The sequence below is a fragment of the Podarcis gaigeae genome (assembly GCF_964106915.1).
Source record: "Podarcis gaigeae genome assembly, chromosome: 3".
Taxonomy (NCBI): Eukaryota; Metazoa; Chordata; class Lepidosauria; order Squamata; family Lacertidae; genus Podarcis; species Podarcis gaigeae.
This window is the reverse complement of record NC_139680.1, coordinates 120,670,386-120,695,469: the sequence shown is the minus strand read 5'-3', so window position 1 is coordinate 120,695,469 and position 25,084 is coordinate 120,670,386. Positions and strand designations below refer to the sequence as shown.

The following is a 25,084-nucleotide window of genomic DNA, read 5'->3' as shown; positions in this document are numbered from 1 at the left end:
GCTCACGTAAAGACATATAACAGTATTTTCTGCTCCTTCAGTATTTCTGCACCTACTGCACAATTCCTAATAAAAAGTCCAATATATGGTTCATGTTGTTGCATTATCTCTCCTGCAGGTGCTGACATTTCTTACCAAGGGGGAGATCCTACGGTAGGTGCATCTCTATTTTGGCTCCTACCTGCTATTTACGTACAGGCATCTTGAGTTCACCCCATACATTTAAACAGGGATGACTTTCTCCAAAGAATCCCAAGAATTGTAGTTTGTTAAGGGTACTGAGAGTTGTTAAAAAGGTAAAGGACCCCTGACCGTTAAGTCCAGTCACAAACGATTCTGAGGTTGCAGCACTCATCTCGCTTTATTGGCCGAGGGAGCCGGCCATGTGGCCAGCATGTCTAAGCCGCTTCTGGCGAAGCAGAGCAGCGCACGGAAATGCCGTTTACCTTCCCGCTGGAAACGCCGTTTACCTTCCCTATTTATCTACTTGTACTTTGATGTGCTTTTAAGCTGCTAGGTTGGCAGGAGCTGCGACCAAGCAACGGGAGCTCACCCCATTGCAGGGATTCGAACCACCGACCTTCTGATCGGCAAGTCCTAGGCTCTATGGTTTAACCCACAGCGCCACCCGCGACCCTTATTCCCCTTGCAGAGCTACAATTTCCTTTTTAAAAAATATTAATTTTTATTTTGTTTTACAAATTAATGTTTACATTCCAAATCACAAATAAAAACAGACACACAAGATTCTCTTGAATCTTTTGACTTCACCACTCCATGGGTTCAGTACTTGTCCTTTTTTATATGTCACTCCAATTATTTGATTGTCCATTATATCCAAAGTCCTTGTTACATTACAAGTGTTATTTGAGTCCTCCTAAAAAGTGGGCTTCCCAGAGGCATCCGGTTGGGCCACTGTGAGAACAGGATGCTATATTAGATGGGCGACTGGCCTGACCCAACAGGCCCTTCTTAAGCTATTATGGTACAGTGGTACCTTGGTTCTCAAACTTAATCCGTTCCGGAAGTCCGTTAAAAACCAAAGCGTTCCAAAACCAAGGCGTGCTTTCCCATAGAAAGTAAGGCACAATGGATTAATCCCTTCCATTTTAAAACAACCCCTAAAACAACAATGCAACATGAATTTTACTATCTAACGAGACCATTGAGCCATAAAATGAAAGCAACAAACAGTGTACTGCAGTCACACCATCAATCAATCAATCAATCAATCAATCAGTAGCAGAACTGGGTTCCACACAGTCACGAAAACAAAACAAAAGGAGCTGCAAAAACAAAAACGCAAAATAAATATCAAATAACAATCAAAGCAGAAGTGTAGCGCTCAAATTGGAAGTGTAACACTAAAAATGGAGCACAATCAGCTTCTGAAAAAAGCTCACAAACCAGAACACTTACTTCTGGGTTTGCAGTGTTTTGGTTCCAAGTTGTTTGAGAACCAAGGTACTACTGTATTTTCTTAAGGAGCCTTGATGGTGCAAGCCCAGCCCAGCCAACAGCCTGCCCTTTTCCTTCGCTTTCAGAATCTATGATGCTTTCTGCAGTGACTGCCCTCAAGGAAAGGATTATAGACAGGAGAAACTTACCTCAGATCAGGTCTCCACCTGGCCCCAACTGAAGGTAAGCCTACCAGCGAGATGAGAGGGTGACCTGCCCAGCATGGTGCGGTGGTTAAGAGCAGTGGACTCGTAATCTGGGGAACCGGGTTCGCGTCTCCGCTCCTCCACATGCAGCTGCTGGGTGACCTTGGGCCAGTCCCACTTCTCTGAAGTCTCTCAGCCCCACTCACCTCACAGAGTGTTTGTTGTGGGGGAGGAAGGGAAAGGAGAATGTGAGCCGCTTTGAGACGCCTCAAGGTAGTGATAAAGCGGGATATCAAATCAGATGTCAAGGAAATAAACAATTACCTGACATTCAGAAGACATCTGAAGGCAGCCCTGGTCAGGGAAGTTTATAATGTGTGACATTTTAATGTATTTTTAATCTTTGTTGGAAGCCACCCAGATTGGCTGGGGAAACCCAGCCAGATGGGTGGGGTACAAATAACAAATTATTATTATTAGTTCCCAGACATTATGCAATGTTTACATTGGTTGCAACGGCTTCTTTTCATTTGCTGCCTCCCAACCCGAGCGCTCATGTGCAAACCCCAACTTCCTTCAAAAATCCAACACTTTTAATTAACTTGAAGCTCCCAGCCATCCTGGGGTGACTGCACAAATAAGAAGGAGCCTGTGCCTTCTTCTTAACGAACTCTCACTTCATTACTTTCTCCTCGGTGCACAGAGCAGCCCCGGAAGGCAATTTGGGGATGGGGCAGGTCTGCTAAGCAAACCTTTCCATTCATTTGCCCATCCTCTGAATTGGGACCTGGCATTTGCCTGCCCTGCTACAAACTGACCTCCTCGTAGATTCTCTGTATGTTGCAATGCACTCCTCGAATGTTTAAGCATATCAAAATACTGTAAGCTCTGAAAGGTGTACTTTTCAGAGGAAAATATACCTAGAAACGTGTCAGAAAAATAATGTTTTTAAAAAAGCTTTCAGAATGCAGATTTAAATGCAGATTTTTCTAAACTGATAGTTGCAGGTAATAATAATAATAATAATAATAATAATAATAATAATAATAATAATAATTTATTTATACCCCATTCATCTGGCTGGGTTTCCCCACCATTCTGGGCAGCTCCCAACAGAATATTAAAAGCACAATAAAATATCAAACATTACAAATTTCCCTAAACAGGGCTACCTTCAGATGTCTTCTAAAAGTCAGGTAGTTGTTTACAGTGGTACTTTGGGTTACATACGCTTCAGGTTACAGACGCTTCAGGTTACAGACTCCGCTAACCCAGAAATAGTACCTCGGGTTGAGAACTTTGCTTCAGGATGAGAACAGAAATCGGGCTCCAGCGGCGCTGCGGCAGCAGGAGGCTACATTAGCTAAAGTGGTGCTTCAGGTTAAGAACAGTTAAGGTTAAGAACGAACCTCCGGAACAAATTAAGTTCTTAACCAGAGGTACCACTGTATTTCCTTGACATATGGTGGGAGGGCGTTCCACAGGGCGGGTGCCACTACCAAGAAGACCCTCTGCCTGGTTCTCTGTAACCTCACTTCTCGCATGGAGGAAACAGCCAGAAGGCCCTCCGTGCTGGACCTCAGTGTCCGGGCAGAACAATGGGGGTGGAGACGCTCCTTCAGATATACTGGACCAAGGCCGTTTAGGACTTTCAAGGTCAGCACCAACACTTTGAATTGTGCTCTGAAACGTACTGGGAGCCAATGTAGGTCTTTCAAGACCGGTGTTATATGGTCTCAGCGGCTGCTCCCAGTCACCAGTCTAGCTGCCGTATTCTGGATTAGTTGCAGTTTCTGGGTCACCTTCAAAGGTAGCCCCACGTAGAGCGCATGGCAGTAGTCCAAGTGGGAGATAACCAGAGCATGCACCACTCTGGCCAGACAGTCGGTGACAGCGATGGGAGGAAGATACCAAGTGGCGGCGGCTCTGCCACTCAAACACCGCGACTGGTTTACCTCAGTGGCGTTTGATTAGCAGAGCCGCTGCCACTCAGCCTCTTCCTTCTGCCGCCATTGTCTTGGCTTTGCGGCTAGTTGCAGCTTCACGGTGTGGGCTGGATTTAGGACCCAGGTGGGCCTGATCCAGCCCGGGGGCCATAGTTTGCCGACCCCTGGAATAGAATCATAAAACTGTAGAGTTGGAAGGGACCCAAAAGGTCCTTATTATTATTTATTATATTTATTGAATTTATTTACCGCCCTATACCCAGAGGTACAATAAAAATCACAATATATAACATCAAAAATGAAAATAATCCAAGGGTATAAGATGTTGATCAGTCAAACAAAGGCCTGGTTAAAAAGGAACGTTTTTGCCTAGCGCCTAAAGGTGTATAATGAAGGCGCCAGGCGAACTTCCCTGGGTAGAACATTCCAGGGAGCCACTGCAGAGAAGGCCCTGCTCTCGTGTTGCCACCCTCCAGACCTCTCGAGGAGGAGGCACGCGAAGGAGGGCCTCAGAAGATGATCTCAGGGTCTGGGTAGATTCATATGGCAAGAGGTGGTCCTTGAGGTATTGGGGTTCTGAGCCATTTAAGGCTTTATAGGTCAAAACCATCACTTTGAATTGGACCTGGAAACTAATCGGTAGCCAGTGCAGTTGGACCAGGATCTGTGTCATATGCTCAAACTGTCTTGCTCCGCTGAGCAATCTAGCTGCTGAATTTTGCACCAGCTGAAGTTTCTAGTCCACCCCTTGCAATGCATTGGTGGTTGTTCTGTCCCAGTCCCATGGGGTTCTAGCCCAAAAAGGACATATGATATGATAGCCATGTTCCAATATATAAAAGGATGTCACATAGAGGAGGGAGAAAGGTTGTTTTCTGCTGCTCCAGAGAAGCGGACACGGAGCAATGGATCCAAACTACAAGAAAGAAGATTCTACCTAAACATTAGGAAGAACTTCCTGACAGTAAGAGCTGTTCGACAGTGGAATTTGCTGCCAAGGAGTGTGGTGAAGTCTCCTTCTTTGGAGGTCTTTAAGCAGAGGCTTGACAACCATATGTCAGGAGTGCTCTGATGGTGTTTCCTGCTTGGCAGGGGGTTGGACTCGATGGCCCTTGTGGTCTCTTCCAACTCTAGGATTCTATGATTCTATGACATCCTAGGCAAGGGATTTGGTTCAACATGACAAGCCAGGGAAGGAAAGCAAAGTCTCCAGAAACTTTTCTGCAGCATCAGGAAATGCAGCTGAACCTCTGCTAGGATGCAACACTCCCCCCCCCAATAATGTTGTTGTTGTTTAGTTTTTTAGTCATGTCTGATTCTTCGTGACCCCCTGGACCAGAGCACACCAGGCCCTCCTGTCTTCCACTGCCTCCCGCAGTTTGGTCAAACTCATGCTGGTAGCCTCAAGAACATTGTCCCACCATCTCGTCCTCCGTCGTCCCCTTCTCCTTGCGCCCTCCATCTTTCCCAACATCAGGGTCTTTTCCAGGGAGCCTTTTCTTCTCATGAGGTGGCCAAAGTATTGGAGCCTCAGCTTCACGATCTGTCCTTCCAGTGAGCACTCAGGGCTGATTTCCTTCAGAATGGAGAGGTTGGATCTTCTTGCAGTCCATGGGACTCTCAAGAGTCTCCTCCAGCACCAGAATTCAAAAGCATCCATTCTTCGGCGATCAGCCTTCTTGATGGTCCAGCTCTCACTTCCATACATCACTACTGGGAAAACCAGAGCTTTAACTATACGGACCTTTGTCGGCAAAATAATATCTTTGCATTTAAGGCAAGCCTCTCCCCTGCAAGACAATAGCTGAGACGGCCACTCAGGCAGCGAGTGCTAATTGCGGCCAGCATGGATCAGCCTCCTGATCCACAACTCAGGCCTGTTTCACCAGAGCTCATGCAAGTCATGTTTAAAGATTCAGGCACTGCGGGGTTTAATTAAAACCCGGGAAATAAATATATTTAGCCACACTGTCAATTTGGATTACAGCGAGCATGTTTACATTTTTTTGCACATTTAATTAACGCTATTTGCATAGGAGGACGCAGGAGGAGGCGATCGGCATTTGTTGAAGCGGACTCCTCGCAACTGGGAAATGCGATCCCACTCCTCTGAAAATATCACAGGGCTGTGGTGATATTTAGGATAGTTGGTGCAAAGGGACAATTTAAAGCCGCTCCCCCCCCCATGCACACACAAACACACACACACACACACACACACACACAGAGAGAGAGAGAACTCCAGAAACACCATTGCTATGTCTTGATGGCACTTAAGAACCAAGAATGTGAGAACAAAAGAGGATTAGACAGATTCACAGAGGCAGCGATGCTTCTGAAAATTGCTGGAAACTTCAGGAGGTGAGAGTTGCTCTTGTGTTTGAGTCTTGCTTGCCAGTTTCCCATTGAGGCATCTGGCTGGCCACTGGGAAGGGACCCCAAGGGTCATCTAGTCCAACTCTCTGCACTGCAGGAATCACAGCTAAAGCAGCCATGAGAGATGGGCCTCCAACCTCTGCTTAAATCAGGGGTAGGCAACCTAAGGCCTGTGGGCCAGATCCGGTCCAATCACCTTCTCAATCCAGCCCGTGAACAGTCCGAGAATCAGCGTGTTTTTACATGAGTAGACTGTGTGCTTTTATTTAAAATGCATCTCTGGGTTATTTGTGGGGCCTGCCTGGTGTTTTTACATGAGTAGAATGGTGCTGGAGGAGACTCTGGAGAGTCCCATGGACAGCAAGAAGATCCAACCTCTCCATTCTGAAGGAAATCAGCCCTGAGTGCTCACTGGAAGGACAGATCCTGAAGCTGAGGCTCCAAGACTTTGGCCACCTCATGAAAAGAGAAGACTCCCTGGAAAAGACCCTGATGTTGAGAAAGATGGAGGGCACAAGGAGAAGGGGACGACAGAGGACGAGATGGTGGGACAGTGTTCTCAAAGCGACCAGCATGAGTTTGACCAAACTGCGGGAGGCAGTGGAAGACAGGAGTGCCTGGCGTGCTCTCGTCCATGGGGTCACGAAGAGTCGGACATGACTAAACAACTAAACAACAAATAATGTGTCCTTTTATTTAAAATGCATCTCTGGGTAATTTGTGGTGCATAGGAATTTGTTCATTTTTTCCCTTCAAAATATAGTCTGGCCCACCACATGGTCTGAGGGACAGTGGACCGGCCCCCTGCTGAAAAAGTTTGCTGACCCCTGCTTTAGGCCAGGGGTGGGCAAACTAAGGCCCGGGGGCCAGATCTGGCCCAATCGCCTTCTCAATCCGACCCGTGGATGGTCCAGGAATCAGTGTGTTTTTACATGAGTAGAATGTGTCCTTTTATTTAAAATACATCTCTGGGTTATTTGTGGGGCATAGGAATTCGCTCATTTTTTTCATCAAAATATAGTCTGGCCCCCCGCAAGGTCTGAGGGACAGTGGACCGGCCCCTGCTGAAAAAGTTTGCTGACCCCTCTCTTAAATACTTCCAAGGAAGGAGAGTCCACCACCAGAGTCCAGAAAGAGTTTGTTCCACTGTTGAACAGCTCTTACCATCAGAAAGTTCTTGGGATCACTTTTATTGTAACTTAGGGATGCAGGTGGCACTGTGGGTTAAACCATAGAGCCCAGGACTTGCCAATCAGAAGGTCGGCGGTTCGAATCTGCACGACGAGGTTAGCTCCCGTTGCTCGGTCCCTGCTCCTGCCAACCTAGCAGTTCGAAAGCACACCAGTGCAAGTAGATAAATAGGTACCGTTCTGGCGGGAAGCTAAATGGCGTTTCCGTGTGCTGCTCTGGTTCGCCAGAAGCGGCTTAGTCATGCTGGTCACATGACCTGGAAGCTGTACGCAGGCTCCCTTGGCCAATAAAGCGAGATGAGCTCCGCAACCCCAGAGTCAGCCATGACTGGACCTAATGGTCAGGGGTCCCTTTACCTTTATTGTAACTTGAAGCCATTGTCTTGGATCCTACTCTTCAGAGCAGGAGAAAACAAGCTTGTCCCCTCTTCCATGGGTCAGATATTTGAAGATTGCTCTCATTATCTTCTCTCAATCTCCTTTTCCCCAGGCTAAACATCCCCAGCTCCTTCAACTGTTCCTCACCAGGCTTGGTTTCTAGACCCCTGGTCACCCTTGCTGCCCTCCTCTGCACACTTTGCCAATATCTTTCTTAAATTGTGGTGGACACAGGACTCCAGGTGGGGTCTGACCAAGGCAGAATAGAGCGGTAGTTTTACGTCACTTTGTGTGACTGCCGTACTCTTGATGCAGCCTAGAGATATTTGATGCTGCCTCTGATAGCACAGAAGTGTGGGTCCATCTGAGGTCGTCATGGGGGTGTGAGACATTCGCTAAGCATCTGTAGCACCCGAAAACATTGCTGGCAGAAATAGCACCTTAATTTGGAGGCAGGGCAGAGGGGAGAGGGAGGGCTGCAATTGTTCTGCTTTTGCAGAGAGAGAGAGAGGAATGTCACCTTGTATTTGCAAAGCAACCGACACAAAAGAGAGTTTGCTTTTGTTGCACAGTTCAGAAGCCTTTAAGCTCGCTGCTTTCCAACCCAATGCTCGCTGCTGAATTTCTAAATAAGGATCACTGGGATGTTTTTGGCCACCGCTAAGAGACGTGGCTGTCAGGGAGAGAAATGATGGCACGCAGGGATGCTGAACATGGCCGGGATGATTAATTCCCTCTTCTCGAGGGCTGCCTTGCAAAGAGCTCCATGCGAGATCCGGCAAGCGATGTTCGACATGGTGCCATTTGGCAACGGACAGCCTTGTCGGGATCCCTGCGCTGCACTATCAGGAGAGTGCCGCTGCGTTCGCTCAGATGCGCAGATAATCCCAGGGAGCTCTTGAGGAGCTGGCAAATTTAACTGTGGCGCTTACCACTGCCTTTGCCTTGCAGCTTCTGGAGGTTTCTGGCAGCACAGAGGGAGATAGAAGGACATGAGAGCCTGCTGGATCAGGTCCATGGCAGATCTCTAGCCCAGCATCCTGTTACATAAGAACTTGAGAAGAGCTTGCAGGATCAGGGACACCCACAGTGACTGTTTTCAACCTCCATAGTTGGAGCCAGTGTGGTGTAGTGGTTAAGAGCGGTAGACTCGTAATCTGGTGAACTGGGTTCGCTTCCCTGCTCCTCCACATGCAGCTGCTGGGTGACCTTGGGCCAGTCCCACTTCTTTGAAGTCTCTCAGCCCCACTTACCTCACAGAGTGTTTGTTGTGGGGGGAGGAAGGCAAAGGAGAATGTGAGCTGCTTTGAGACTCCTTCGGGTAGTGATAAAGCGGGATATCAAATCCAGACTCCTCCTCCTCCTCCTCCTCCTCCTCCTCCTCTTCTTCTACAATTCTATGATTCTACAATATGACATCTCTGCAATGACCTCAGATTGTTCCACATTCCTGTGCAGTGGGAAAAGGCATTGGATCACTGACAGCTGAATAAACTAAATTGTATACTATTTACTTGTTGTTGTTTAGTCGTTTAGTCGTGTCTGCCTCTTTGTGACCCCCTGGACCAGAGCACGCCAGGCACTCCTGTCTTCCACTGCCTTCCGCAGTTTGGTCAAACTCATGCTGGTAGCTTCAAGAACACTGTCCCACCATCTCGTCCTCTGTCGTCTCCTTCTCTTTGTGTCCTCAGTCTTTCCCAACATCAGGGTCTTTTCCAGGGAGTCTTCTCATGAGGATCTGTCCTTCCAGTGAGAACTCAGGGCTGATATCCTTAAGAAAGGATACGTTTGATCTTCTTGCAGTCCATGGGACTCTCAAGAGTCTCCTCCAGCACCAAACATATGCCTGTGCAAATCTGTGAGCAGGAACCAAGCACAAAAGTGGATGGAATATATCCCAGATGGGCGGGATATAAATAAATTATTATTATTATTATTATCCCAACTAAACATCAGGAAGAATATTCTGAGGGCAAGAGCTGTTTGACAGCTGAACAGACGTCTTCAGACTCTCCATCATAGGTAAAGGTAAAGGGACCCCTGACCATTAGGTCCAGTTGTGGCCGACTCTGGGGTTGCGGCGCTCATCTCACTTTATTGGCCAAGGGAGCCGGCGTACAGCTTCCGGGTCATGTGGCCAGCATGACTAAGCCGCTTCTGGAGAACCAGAGCAGCGCACGGAAACAACGTTTACCTTCCCGCCGGAGCGGTGCCTATTTATCTACTTGCACTTTGATGTGCTTTCGAACTGCTAGGTTGGCAGGAGCAGGGACCGAGCAACGGGAGCTCACCCCATTGCGGGGATTTGAACCGCCAACCTTCTGATTGGAAAGCCCTAGGTTCCATCACAGAAGGTTGTTAAACAGAGGTTGACTGACTATCCATTGGAGATTCTTTAGCTGAGATTCCTGCAATGCAGGAGGTTAGACTAGATGAACATTTTGGGTCTCTTCCAACTCTGCCATTCTACGATTCTATTTATTAAAAAAAAAAAAAAAACAAGAAGCCCAAAGCCTATTTGTGTTTGTTGACATGGCTCGCGAGTGTCAAAAGGCGACACTGAAAATAGCTGCCTTCTGCGACGCAGCCTAATTAGGGAGGGAGGTTCTGTACAAAAGCAAGGAAGACGCTTTGCAATGTTTTCGGAAAGGGAAACAGCCGCATCTTAATGAGCCTGCTTTTTTCGCTGCCGAATCCTGGCACAGTAATGGGCCAAACAGTGCCTGCTCTGAAAATTAGAGGGTGAGTTTGTTACAGGGCAGGTATAAATTTAAATCCTCAATCTACGTATGGAGTGTCAGCCGGCTGAAGCCTTTGGAGGAGTAAGAAGGAGCAATAGTCATCTAAATAACTGCATAGCTTTTATTAATAATAATAATAATAATTTTTTATTTATACCCCGCCCTCCCCAGCCAAGGCCGGGCTCAGAGCGGCTTACAAGCAATAATAAAAACAAGATGAATGATTACAACTTAAAAACAAAAATAAAATACAACATTAAAATAATGGAACATTAAAATATTAAAATGTAGCCTGATCGCAGGAGAAGGAAAAGAAAGAAAGAGGAGGGGGAAAAAAAGAGAGAGAGAGAGAGAGAGAGAGAGAGGGAATCAAATTGGCTCCAAGCCAAAGGCCAGGCGGAACAACTCTGTCTTACAGGCCCTGCGGAAAGAAATCAGATCCTGCAGGGCCCTGGTCTCATGAGACAGAGCGTTCCACCAGGCCGGGGCCAGAGTTGAAAAGGCCCTGGCTCTGGTCGAAGCCAATCTAACTTCCTTAGGGCCCGGGACCACTAGGGTGTTGCTATTTATGGACCTTGAGGCTCTCCGTGGGGCATACCAGGAGAGGCGGTCCCGTAGGTTGTTGTTGTTGTTTAGTCATTTAGTCGTGTCCGCCTCTTTGTGACCCCCTGGACCAGAGCACGCCAGGCACTCCTGTCTTCCACTGCTTCCTGCAGTTTGGTCAAACTCATGCTGGTAGCTTCGAGAACACTGTCCCACCATCTCGTCCTCTGTCGTCCCCTTCTCCTTGTGCCCTCCATCTTTCCCAACCTCAGGGTCTTTTCTGGTTCCAGCCAGATGGTGGGGTATAAATTTATTATTATTATTATTATTATTATTATTATTATTATTATTATTATTATTATTATTTTCTGAACATCTCATTGCCCCCATTCCTTGAGACTGCTATGGTCTTACAATTTTGCATTTATTGAATTATCGTTATCTCCCCTGAACACTCTCTCCCCCAAGTGTAGTTTTCCAAAACTTCTCTTAAAACCTGTTCCTTTTTTTAAAAAAATGAAGTAGGAACATTCCTCACCTCCAAATTATTTTATTCAGCAGCTCCCTGGAGAGCCCCTCTTGTCTGTCCCCTCAACCCCACCAACTGAAAAACACAAACTCTCCTTATTTCAAGGTCCCTTCTGTAGCCATTTCAGCCCACCTCCCTGCCTCTGTACTTAAATGAAGAATTTCCCCCGCAGGCAAAAAGCCATTTCCCCGGAATACCAAATGCAGAACTTTGCATTGATCAAATGGGCCGAGAGAGCTTCTGCGACAGCTTTTTGGGATGCAGCCCGTGCTCTGGCAAATAGCTGCTTCTCTTTTTCTCATCAGGAGTTGAATCTGAACCATCGCCAGTCTCTCTAGTAGGGTGAGGATTTCCATCTCAATTGCAAGTCACTTAGCAACACTGGGCTGGAGATTTAAAAACTGTTGAAAGTCAGCTGGGTTTTCTTCTTCTTCTTCTTCTTCTTCTTCTTCTTCTTCTTCTTCTTCTTCTTCTTCTTCTTCTTCTTCTTCTTAAAAAAGCTCCTTACAGATTCCGGGTTCGGGATGTTGCAGAGATCTGTTAAAAAAAGCAAAACCGTTGTGGAAGTTCCCACGATTCTCATGTTTGTTAGAGGGCAAGTGAATGAAAGCATCACTATCGTTTTTTAAGTGCGCAAAAGTTAGGCAAGTTATTGATTTTTTGTGTAACATGTTATTTATTCATTTGCTGCATTTACTTTTTATATATATACATTTTTATTAATTTTTTAACATATCATTTTGACAGTAATTAAACATACGTTTACATCTGATACAATTTTTTGACTTCCATCAGTCCTGTCTGAAAATTTTCCAATCTAATCTCTTAGTATACATTTCTTACTTTCTCTATTACATTTAAAACTCATAACTAGTATCTCTATTCTTTGTCTACGTTGTAACGTTTCATATATTTCTCCTTACGAAACTTCTTGTAGTCCGACTAGCATAATTTGTTGGTTACAATTGCTCTTCAGATAGTTCACGTACTTCTTCCAATCTTCTGTAAATCTCTGGTCCCGTAGGTTTCGAATCCTTCCTGTCATTTTATCCCATTCTGCATAGTCCATTAATTTTATCTGCCATTCTTCTTTAGTCGGAATTTCTATTTGCTGCATTTACATCCCACCTGCTTGTTCACAACAACAACAACAATAATAATAATAATAATAATAATAATAATTTCATTATTTATACCCCACCCATCTTGGCTGGGTTGCCCCACTCTGGGTGGCTTCCAACACCGTACAAGTTGCCATGCATAAGTTATCCCTGCTCTCTCCCGGGTCCTAGTCTGGCATTTCTTCATGGTAAAGACAAAACAAAACCTTAAAGCAGTTTCCAAAAAAAAAAAGAAGGGGGAAAAAAGGAAGGGGAAGCAATTTTAAAAACATTTAAAATGTTCAAAAACAGTTAAAATCACTGATAAACTAAAAACAGATGAAAACACAAACCAGTACAGCGAATGGGATCCGTTCCGGAGGCTGGTTTGCAACATGAAAAGAACGCAACCCGCAATGGCGCATCTGCGCATGCATGTGACGTCATTTTGTGCTTCTGCACATGCGTGAGCGGCGAAACCCAGAAGTAACTACAACTCCCATCATCGCTGACCACTGGTCCTGCTAGCTAGGGGTCATGGGAGTTGTAGTCCCAAAAACATCTGGAGGGCTGACTTTGTTGGGATACTGCCAGGGAGACAAAGGCCATCATGACCCCCACGTTGATTCCGGACGATCCATCGATCTCCTGTAGATACAGTATCAGTCAATTAGCAACACGAGCCTCAAGAAATAGCTTGCCACATTCCAGAGCTCGTGCATGCTCTATCAGCAGAGTTCGTACAACGAAAGGTACATTCAGGAGAGCATTATTTACAACTTTATTCAGCGTTGATCAGAACAAAGAAAAAACATGACTGCCTGCTTGCGTGTTCAGGCACAGAGAGAGAACGAAAGCAATGTACAAAACATAAACTTCCTGTGAACAGGAAATACGCAGGCTGTGACACAACAACCTGCTCCCTTCTAAAGGTGGAACGGAAATATCCTAACAGACTTTGCCTATGCCTGACCTGGAGGACCCCATCCTTTAGTTGTAGCTCTTGCAACCTGGTTCCTTCCTTTTGGGATGCCGATGAGGACATTTGAGTGGCCAGCTAAGGTCACTGTCTTGTGAAGAAACTCACCTGACCAGTTCAGCAGCCTCCTCTCTTAGGTTCTGACCCTTACTGGGTGCAGGACTCACAGAATTGGAAGGGATCTCAGGGCATCATCCAGACTGACCCCCCCACCAACCCACAAAATTAACAATAGATGTGATCCCTGGTGTCTCTTCCAGGAGGTTCTTCTGCCCTTCAGCCCTTCAACGAAAGCGGGGAGGGAAATGTGCGTGGTTGCGGCACAACCAGGGAAGGTCTCCTCCATTCCCTGCCTCTCCCCTTGGATGCTTTCTGCAGATCTCTCTGTGCCGAAGCTATTTAAACTGTCAGGGAACATCCAGTTACTCCCCAGGGTGTGGGGGGGGGGGAATGTGCTTTTGCTAGAATTGCATGAGGCTATTTTTCAGCATTTTGGGGTTGAGGCACTTTCCTTTAAAAATAAATAAATTGTAAAGGTTATTTTGCTTTGAACTTCATCCCATTTTGCTTGATTTCCTGCTGAGGTGGGAAAATGCATTGGCTCTGAAGTGAGATGCTCCTTTTTTCTGCCAGACGGGGAGAAAATTCCCTCCCTCCCCAGAGCTGCCTAAACTAGCCTTTAAAAGGAAGGGGCTCTGTGGTCTGGCAGGTAACAGGCATGATGATGATGATGATGATAGTTGTTGTTGTTGTTGTCTAGTCGTTTAGTCATGTCTGACTCTTCATGACCCCCTGGACCAGAGCACGCCAGGCACTCCTGTCTTCCACTGCCTCCCGCAGTTTGGTCAAACTCATGCTGGTAGCTTCGAGAACACTGTCCCACCATCTCGTCCTCCGTCGTCCCCTTCTCCTTGTGCCCTCCATCTTTCCCAACATCAGGGTCTTTTCCAGGGAGTCTTCTCTTCTCGTGAGGTGGCCAAAGTCTTGGAGCCTCAGCTTCAGGATCTGTCCTTCCAGTGAGCACTCAGGGCTGATTTCCTCAAGAATGAATCGGTTGAATCTTCTTGCAGTCCATGGGACTCTCCAGAGTCTCCTCCAGCATCAGAATTCAAAAGCATCCATTCTTCGGCAATCAGCCTTTTTGATGGTCCAGCTCTCACTTCCATACATCACTACTAATAATAATACCCTCCTGCTTTTCAGTGGTGGAGTGGGAGCCTGTACCAAAAGAGAGAAGGGTTTTTTTCATCTAAAAAGAAGAACGATTGAGGTTGAATCCTGACAAGACAGAAGTACTGTTTTGTGGGGACAGGGAGCGGGCTGATGTGGGGGGCTCCCTGGTCCTGAATGGGGTAACTGTGCCCCTGAAGGACCAGGTGCGCTGCCTGGGGGTCATTCTGGAGTCACAGCTGTCCATGGAGGCGCAGGTTAATTCTGTGTCCAGGGGAGCTGTCTACCAGCTCCATCTGGTACCCAGGATGAGACCCTACCTGCCCGAGGACTGTCTCGCCAGAGTAGTGCATGCTCTGGTTATCTCTCGCTTGGACTACTGCAATGCGCTCTACGTGGGGCTACCTTTGAAGGTGACCCAGAAACTACAACTAATCCAGAATGCGGCAGCAAGACTGGTGACTGGGAGCGGCCGCTGGGACCACATAACACTGGTCCTGAGAGATCTGCATTGGCTCCCGGTATGTTCCTGGGCACAATTCAAAGTGTTGGTGCTGACCTTTAAAGCCCTAAACGGCCTCGTCCCAGTAGACTTGAAGGAGCGTCTCCACCTCCATCGTTCAGTCCAGACACTGAGGTCCAGCTCCGAGGGCCTTCTGGTGGTTCCCTCTCTAAGAGAAGTGAGGTTACAGGCAACCAGGCAGAGGGCCTTCTCGGTGATGGCTGTTACGATATGAATGCAACGCAGCTGCAAACCAGCTCGGTGAAAACATCACATGATGGGGCTGACAGTGGGAAACAATGTTACAGTCCGTTCACAGGGCGAGTCACCGGAATTTGCTCAGTGTGTAATATGAGACCTTCCTGTTGTGTTTGTAAAGGAAGTCTTTGTCACTTGCTTGCTGAAGTCTGAACTGATCGGACATGTTTTGTGTAGTGCTGCAAAGTCAGAAATAAAGAGATGTAAATAGATTTCTGGCTATCTCCTTTCCCTGCTAGGGAAGCAAGGAGCGAGGGGGTGTGCATTTTCCCACGCTGGGAGATGTCGCCTATTGAGACTTATCCTGGACTTGCGGAGATTGCAGCCAGGGAAGTCACCGGTAAACAAGTCGGGAACCTGGGGGAGGGGCCAGACTCTCCCGAGAAGGCCTGTTTTCCAACAGTGGCACCTGCCCAGTGGAACGTCCTCCCACCAGATGTCAAGGAAATAAACAACTTTCTGACTTTTAGAAGACATCTGAAGGCAGCCCTGTTTAGGGAAGTTTTTAATGTCTGATGGGTGGGGTATAAATAATAAATGATGATGATGATAATAAATTTTATTTATATCCCACCCTCCCCAGCCGAAGCTGGGCTCAGGGCAGCTAACAACAATCAAAATAATCCAACATTCTAAAAACATTCATTATAAAATTAATTAAAATCAAATCAAAATCAAATTGATGGCAACCAATTAAGCAAAATTCTGTGCAGATTGCCAGAGGAGGGGGTCAGGCTGCGCCCTGACCAAAGGCCTGGTGGAACAGCTCTGTCTTGCAGGCCCTGCGGAAAGATGTCAGGTCCCACAGGGCCCTAGTCTCTTGAGACAGAGCGTTCCACCAGATTGGAGCCGCAGCCGAGAAGGCCCTGGCTCTAGTTGAGGCCAGCCTAACCTCTCTGAGGCCTGGGACCTTGAGGATGTTATTGTTTGCAGACCGTAGGTTTCTCTGTGGGGCATACCAGGAGAGGCGGTCCCGTAGGTACGAGGGCCCTAGGCCGTATAGGGCTTTGAAGGTTAAAACCAGCACCTTAAACCTGATCCTGTACTCCACCGGGAGTCAGTGCAGCTGGTATAGCACCGGATGAATGTGATCTCTAAGCGAAGACCCCGTAAGGAGTCTCGCTGCGGCATTTTGCACCCGCTGGAGTTTCTGGGTCAGTCTCAAGGGCAGCCCCATGTAGAGCGAGTTACAATAATCCAGTCTGGAGGTGACCGTCGCGTGGATCACAGTGGCTAGGTCAGGGCGAGAGAGGTAAGGAGCCAACTGCTTAGCTTGGCGGAGATGAAAAAATGCAGCCTTTGTTATAGCTGCAATCTGCGCCTCCATAGAGAGGGAGGTATCGAAGATTACACCCAAACTCTTAACGGACGATGCTGGCACTAATTGCACCCCCGCAAGAGATGGGAGTTGCTCCCTCAATCCCATATCGCTCCGTCCCAGCCAGAGGACCTCTGTCTTCGAGGGATTTAACTTCAACCGGCTCCCACGTAACCATCCAGCCACAGCTTCCAGACATCTGGTCAGTGTATCTGCGGCCGAGTCAGGATGGCCGTCCATCAACAGAAAGAGTTGGGTGTCATTAGCATACTGATGGCAACCCAGCCCAAAACTCCGGACAAGCTGGTCGAGGGGGCGCATAAAGATGTTAAAAAGCATCGGGGAGAGAATCGCACCCTGAGGCACTCCACACACCAAGGAGTGGCGGGATGACAATTCCCCCCCCCGAGCGCCATGATGATGATGATGATGTCTCTTTTAACCCATCTTTCCATCCTTGTACAGTGGTACCTCTGGTTGGCAACGGGATCTGTTCCGGAGCCCCGTTCGCAACATGAACAGAGTGCACCCCGCAGCGGCGCATCTGCGCACGCACGGGTTGTGATTCGCCACTTCTGCGCATGCGCGTGATGTCATTTCACACTTCTGCGCATGCGCGAGCGGCGAAACCCGGAAGTAACCCTTTCCAGTACTTCCGGGTCGTGCGGAACGCAACCTGAAAAGACATAACCTGAACCGAACGTAACAAGAGGTATGACTGTACTGAGTCAGATCACCATTACATTTAGTTTAGTTTTGTCTACACTGACTGGCAGTAGCACATCAGGATTTCAAGCCCAACCCAGAGATGCTGTCAGAGGTTGAACCCAGAATCTCAAATCAAGGACGGCTTATTGGTGACCTCAGATGTAACTTTTGCTTCCCTCTGCCCAGGGGGCCAATGTCCAGTCTTGGCTCCAGAAACAAAACTATTTCCATTTACAGCAACGGAGACAAAATGTCCTCTTGATATTTGCTTTCTGTACTCTTTTCAAAATAACAAATTGCTGGTGGGAGGGGTGAAAACACCCTCAGTAAGCAGAAAATTGTCATAACAACATTGAGGACTGATCTTGGGGCATAAAGGAGTTTTATTTTTCGGCTGCACAGTGGTCCCTTGGTTCTCAAACTTAGTCCATTCCAAAACCAAAGCGTTCCAAAACCAAGGGGCGCTTTCCCATAGAAAGTAATGCAAAACGGATTAATCCATTCCAGACTTTTAAAAGCAATCCCTAAAACAGTGATTTAACATGAATTTTACTATCTTACGAGACCATTGATCCATAAAATGAAAGCAATAAACAATGTACTGCAGTCACACAATCAGTCAGTAGCTGAACTGGGTTCCACACAGTCACAAAAACAAAACAAATAAAGCTGTGAAAACAAAAATGCAAAATAAATAGCAAAAACAGACAGACCTCAGCGTAACACTCAAAACAGAGCATGTTCGGCTCCTGAAAAGGGTTCACAAACCAGAACACTTACTTCCAACCCCTACCCCTATAGTTATAATTATTCCAAGGCATTTGAGAACCGAGGGACCACTGTGTTGGAGTTGGTTTTCTCTGGGCGATGTGAGATGGGCTGGAGGAAACCTCTTTGCTGATGGAGGGCTGCCATCTTCAGGAAACATGTTGCCATCTCAGTTGGCTTCCAGGGGCTTCGACCAGCATCGTGGGACCACAACTCCCGCCCGCCCCAGGCAACACAGAGTCGCCCCAAATTTCTGGAGGGGGCCCAGACTGACAAAGGCTGGGCGAGAGCCATGCCAGTTCTTGTGGGGCGCCTGAGAAAGAGGCATTTCAAAGAGGCGACATGACAGAAGTTTGCAAAACTCTTTTTTTCTTTTTTAGGGGGAGAGGGGGAAAATGGGGGGGGTGAGGATGATGTATTTTTGATAAGTTGTTATGTTGAAATTCCAAATATATATTTTTTTAAAAATAGAAGAAGCAACAAAGGCAAAAGAAAAGAAAAGATGAATTCTTGGAGGACAAGAGGACTCTCGGTGGCTCCTAGCTGGGAGGTCTCTGTTCTGCCTCTGTGGTCAAGAGGCAGCAGTGCGTAAGAATCCCAGTTGTGGAAAAGACAGGAGGGGAGAGTTGCTCTGGTGTTCGATTTCCTGCTTCTCAGTTTCCCCACAGGAAGACAGCTGTCACCTGTGAGCACAGGATGTTGACCTCATCCAGCAGCCTCTTCTTCTGCGCTTATGCTCAGCACCTGATGATGCACCTTGGCTAAATTGGTGGGTTGGGCTGAGTGGCTTTCCATTCTCTACTGAGCCTCTGACGCTTTGCTTCCTCCCCAAAATAAATGCCTCTCTTTTTTCTAACAGCACAGCCATCCATTCCAGCGAAAGTAATGCACGCACAACACACTGTCCACGACTCTTTTGAAAGCACTTATTTTCCTTTCAGGAGGAACAATGGATATATTTTTCTCTCTCTCTCCCTCTCTCTTTTGCCGCTCCTGACTGTTCTGGGCTACGGGGTGGGATCTATTTTAGAGAGGCTTGGTTTTCAGACCCTTGATCCTCTCGGTCGCCTTCCTCTGCACACCTTCCAGCTTGTCAACATCCTTCTTAAATTGTGGTGCCCAGAACTGGTATTTCAGTATTTCAGATGTGGACTCACCAAGGCAGAACAGAGCAGGTCTATTATCTTCCTTTGGGACACGGGTGGCGCTGTGGGTTAATCCACAGAGCCTAGGGCTTGCCGATCAGAAGGTCGGTGGTTCGAATCCCCACGATGGGGTGAGCTCCCGTTGCTCGGTCCCTGCTCCTGCCCACCTAGAAGTTTGAAAGCATGTCAAAGTGCAAGTAGATAAAGAGGTACTGCTCCGGCGGGAAGGTAAACAGCGTTTCCATGCGCTGCTCTAGTTCGCCAGAAGCGGCTTAGTCATGCTGGCCACATGACCTGGAAGCTGCACGCCGGCTCCCTCGGCTAATAAAACGATATGAGCGCTGCAACCCCAGAGTTAGCCACAACTGGACCTAATGTTCAGGGGTCCCTTTACCTTTACGACTTCCTTAAATCTGGACCCTGGACTTCTGTTGCTGCAGCCTAGAATAGTATTTGCTTCTTCTTCTTTTGCTAATGCATCACACTGTGGGCTCATGTTAAGCTTGTGGTCTGCTAAGACCAGGGGCATCTCAAGGGGGTGCGGTCTGCCCCGGGTGTCATGTGTGGGGGGTGAAAATCCCCCCCCAGGTGGATCGGTGTGGTGATGCTCGCACTTCCAGCGGGTGGATTTCCATGATTGGCACAATCGTCGTGGTGAAAATCCACCCGCTGATTGCGCAAATATTCCCGGCAATCATCCTGGCACCTCTTGGTGGATTTTTGCGATCGGTGAGCGTAGGGCGTATCTGTTTCACAGCGAACCCTCCCTAAAAAAAAGCTCAACAACTCTGGCCAACGTTCTCAAAATTTGCAGTTTTTCACACAGGGTACCACCTGACCTGGATATGCCTCTGGCAAACAATAACAATAACAATAACAATAACAATAACAATAATTTATTATTTATACCCCATCCATCTGGCTGGGTTTCCCCAGCCTCTCTGGGCGGCTTCCAATAGTCTATTAAACATTAAAAGCTTCCCTGAACAGGGCTGCCTTCAGATGTCTTCTAAATGTCAGGTAGTTGTTTATCTCTTTGACATCTGGTGGGTGGGTGCTCCACAGGGCGGGTGCCACCACCGACAAGGCCCTCTGCCTGGTTCCCTGTAACTTGACTTCTTGCAGGGAGGGAACCACCAGAAGGCCCTCGGATCTGGACCTAAGACCCCTGGATTCTTTTCACATGTGCTGCTGTCAAGCCAGGTACATGTGAAGAGGATACCAGGGTCTATGAGGTCCACAGGTTCCATTATGAAATCTGGGAGTTTCAGTCCCAAATGTCAGTGTGAAAGGACACCCCACTGGGAGCTGGGGGGAGCACCCACAGACATGCTCTTGCCCTATAGCAAGCATCTGGGGCAGCCGAAGGAGGGGGCAGCGGTGGTGGACGTTGGTGGGGCTGAGGTGGGTTGCAGACCCCCTCACTTTGCTCCCAGCACCAGGCAACGGTTATCGTCGGACTCTTCTGCGGCTTAAAGGAATTATCCAAGAGCCATTTATTCGCCTTTCCGATCTTAAATGCATCAATCGAGCGCTGGTTTCCAAAGGGCATTTCATAGACTGCGAGCGATAAGTCTGCATTTGGAGATTATCATATTACCCAGAGTGGAAATTTAATCTCCTTTGGACAAAAGGAGGCAGGGAGAAGAAGCTCCCTACTGCCTCCCCATGGTAGAAGAGGGGTACTGCTTGGGATGGGGGAGGGGAAGTCAGAGGCCTTCGTTCAGTTAATCAATTAACTAATTAATGAAGACGCTGCTTCAGATTTCAACAGGGATCTGCTAGCAGCTTGCAAATCTCAACAAAACAAAACCCCGCATGAGAAATCCAAGTTCCACATTCAATATAAAAAAAATTACAACCATTATTGATTGATAATCTGCTTGCTTTAGCTCACTTGATAGAGCATGAGACTCTCTTTTAGAACAAATATGTATTTATTATCTAAGCCCTGATATTGTCAATTCTTTCAATAACCCATTGCTTATATTTCAAATCCTGCCTGTGACTTCATGTATGAATAATAGTTTGATAGGTGGTGGGATGCCAGTGGCGCTGTGGTCTAAACCACTGAGCCTCTTGGGTTCACTGATCCAAAGGTCAGGTGTTCAAATCCCTGTGATGGTGGTGAGCTCCCGTTGCTCGGTCCTAGCTCCTGCCAACCGAGCAGTTTGAAAGCACAAAGTGCAAGTAGATAAATAGGTACTGCTCTGGCAGGAAGGTAAACGAGATTTCCATGCGCTCTGGTTTTTGTCACGGTGTCCCGTTGCACCAGACGTGGTTTAGTTCTGCTGGCCACATGACCTGGAAAACTGACTGTGGACAAATGCTGGCTCCCTCGGCCTAAAAGTGAGATGAGCGCCGCACCCCCATAGTCACCTTTGACTGGACCTAACCATCCAGGCATCCTTTACCTTTTAACTTTGTGGTCTAAACCACTGAGCCTCTTGGGCTTGCCGATCAGAAGGTCACTGGTTCGAATCCATGCAGCAGCGTGAGCTCCCGTTGCTCTGTCCCAGATCCTGCCAACCTAGCAGCTCAAAAGCACACCAGTGCGAGTAGATAAATAGGTACTGCTGTGGTGGGAAGGTAAACGGCGTTTCTGTGCGCTCTGGTTTCCATCACAGTGTACCGTTGCACTAGAAGTGTCCTGCTGGCCACATGACCCAGAAAAGCCGTCTGCGGACATTAGCTGGCTCCCTCGGCCTGAAAACGAGATGAGCGCCGCAAACCCATAGTCGCCTTTGACTGGAGTTAACCGACTAGGGGTCCTTTACCTTTACCTTTTACCTAGTCCATCAATGGTCACCATTCTTCCTTAAACAATCCATCGCAATGTCCTTTTCTTTTAACAATCAGTTTTGCCATTTCCACATAGTTGAGTTCTGAACTTCTCAAGAAGGACCCACTGCCTCCTTCACCAGCTGCTCCCTTGCCCTTGGGATGTGGGTTTCAGTTTATGCCAATCCCTCTTCATCTGTCCACACAGGTGAATCCATTCCGGGACCGAATCTGCAAGGTCTTCTCCACCGACGGCTACTTCACCTTTGAGGACATCCTTGGGATGGCGTCCGTCTTCAGCGACCGAGCGTGCCAGAGCATTAAGATGGAGTATGCTTTTCTGATATACGGTAGGGTGTTTCCCCCCAAATTCTCCTTGCGGCAACCGAGGTCCGAGGAATGCGGTCATCGCCTTTTGGGTGGGGTCAGGGTCGGATTTAGTTTTGATGAGGCCCTAACCTCCTGAAGGTAATGGGGCCCTTTATATTTCCAGCTGTCCTTTTTCAACAACAAATTGTCGCTGTTTTTGTGTATTGAATATATGCTATATGAAAATTCCTTCCAGTAGCACCTTAGAGACCAACTAAGTTTGTTATCGGTATGAGCTTTTGTGTGCATGCACACTTTTTCAGATACCAATGACAAACTTAGTTGGTTTCTAAGGTGCTACTGGAAGGATTTTTTTTTATTTTGTTTCGACTACGGCAGACCAACACGGCTACCTACCTGTAACTAGAAATAAGCTATATGGTGATTTATGGACCTAACAGGTATCTCAAGCCATTTGCACATGTTGATTCTCCAGGTCGACAATTATGAAACCAATATCACAATATGGACTCAACCCAGTTTGGGACAATATATTGCCCAGCCCTAACATCATGATTCGTGAAACCAGCGCTTGATTGATGCATTTAAGATCAGAAAGGCGAAAAAATGGCTCCCGGATTATTCCTTTAATCAAGATTTGTGTATGTGCAAAAATTACAATGCAGGGAAAACCGTGAAGCCAGCCCATGCCTCTACCTGCCTCCATCCTTATGTCAGACATCGCGATGTATCAGTACATTGCAATGTTTAGCTGGTGATACATCACTATTTTGAAAACCAGGTATCGCCCAATCCTAATGGGCACCTGTTTGCCTGCACGGCCAGGGGTAGCCATGCTTCTGAATGCTGGAAACCACAGGATGGGAGATGGTTGGCTTTGGGTACAAATCCTGCTTGTGGGTTTCCCATAACGGGCATCTGGTCGGCCACTGTGAGTACAGGGTGCTGGACTAGGTGGGCCATTGGCCTGATCCTGCATGCTCTTCCGATGTTCCTACATTGTGACCCATTCCACCCGCACATTTTGCAACACTTCCCTTGAGCAGATTTCAATGACGACGGCTTTGTTGACAAGGAAGACCTCCAGAACGTCATCCGCAGATCGATCAACAGGAACAACCTCAGCGAGGAAGAGATCGCATCTCTGGCCAACCATGTGCGTCTTGCCCCACTTCCCAGCATGCCCTTCCTTTTATGAGATCTCCAGAGACCTTGGGACAAGACGTTGGCCATGTTGGGATGTCCCGCAATGGCCAAAGCAGGCCAAGGGGGGATGGAGGACACCAATTCCTAGTGCAGTGCTAGAGCAGAGCAAGCTTGTTTCATCCTTCCTCAACCTGGTACCCTCCAGATGTTTGGCACCACAACTCCCATCAGTCTGAGTCAACTGGGCTCCTTGTCTTCTCCCCCACCAGCGCCAGTCACTATTGCACCCAACACCATGGCCCCAGGGGCTGTTGGGAGTTGTAGTCCATTTCTGACCAAGAAGATGCAGGTGGTCCTTGAGTTGCTGATTAAGAAGATGGAGGTGCAGAACAAGATGAAGGAGGCCAACTGGGAGAACTTTAGGTGTGGTCCTCAGTGCATGATTTCTATGTGCTTTGAGGGCAGTGTTGGGAGGGATGTTCCAATCTCAAAACTGTGATGCTATATATATTCTCCTATGAACTCACCCAGGCTCTGAGATCTTACATTTTTTTAAAAAATTGGAGGGCACTAGGTTGGGGACAGCTGGCTTGCTCCATCCTTTGGCTAGCAAACAGGAGATCCTGATCTCATGTTCAGAGCCAGATGGTTTGGGGTGTAGGTCTCTCACACAGGGCATTCCTGTTGGCCGGGACACCTGTGTCAGGAAGGGGCAAATGGTCTTCAAGGCAGACATTTCCGTTCCATGCAGGTCCTGGAGGAGGCCGACTTGGATAACGACAAGATGCTCTCCCTGGTGGAGTTCGAACATGCCATGACCAAGTCTCCAGACTTCCTACAGTAAGAGCCCTGTCAAAAACTCACCCGAGCCATCCAACCCTCTTCCCCACGGGCCCAGCTCCAAAATCCCCCTCCCGTACCTTAGTCCCCACCCCAAACTTTTAAAAACTGAGTAGGGCAAGCTTTCCATGACAGTCACCCTCCAACTTGAGGGTGGCGGTGACAATTGCCAGGGGACAGAGCTATTAAGCCCATCCCCACTATTCCTTGCCTATTATAAGGATATAATAGATTTATTGCGCACCCTTCCCCCGCAGCTCTTTTAGTCTCTACTTCTAAGGAAGCGGTGGCAAGATGGCAGGGCACGATATCCAGACGGCACACAAGCCAAGATGCACAAAATCAACTCTTCCAGAGGAACGCTTCCATCACAGATATTTTTGTAGGGAAGGAACCCAGGCACCAGACCTGTCTGTATATTTTGCAGGAGAATAAAATTTGACTGTTGAGGAAAGGCAAAGAGCATGGAGTTTCTGTGGGAATGTTCAGGGATGCAGGAGAGGATATACTGCTTGATTATAGCCTTTCCAACTTTTGTTAACAAGTTCACAATTTAGCAGAGTAATATTCCCCTTTTTAAACTCGCAGCGGATGCGTTTGCTCAGGCTCACTAAAGCCTCTATAATAACTGTTTTGGTATTTCCCACTTATTCCCTCGTAAAAGATAAGACACGACACAGTCTTCTATAAAAATATAAAAAGAGTTTATGCACATTCTGTTCACAATTGGAT

General features: G+C 47.5%; 1 protein-coding gene across 1 annotated transcript in view; it reads left to right on the top strand.

The window, feature by feature from the left end:
• The window catches only part of CIB4 (calcium and integrin binding family member 4), a 30,173-nt gene extending 5,367 nt beyond the window's left edge, over positions 1–24,806 (top strand). Inside the window, exons 2-7 of the mRNA XM_083733868.1 lie at positions 119–153; positions 1,545–1,641; positions 22,245–22,386; positions 23,413–23,522; positions 24,264–24,352; positions 24,610–24,806. Coding sequence (XP_083589994.1) covers positions 119–153; positions 1,545–1,641; positions 22,245–22,386; positions 23,413–23,522; positions 24,264–24,352; positions 24,610–24,631 — 495 coding nt within the window. The 3' untranslated portion in view covers positions 24,632–24,806. The remainder of the gene's footprint in view (positions 1–118; positions 154–1,544; positions 1,642–22,244; positions 22,387–23,412; positions 23,523–24,263; positions 24,353–24,609) is intronic.
• Positions 24,807–25,084: the final 278 nt, after the last annotated feature.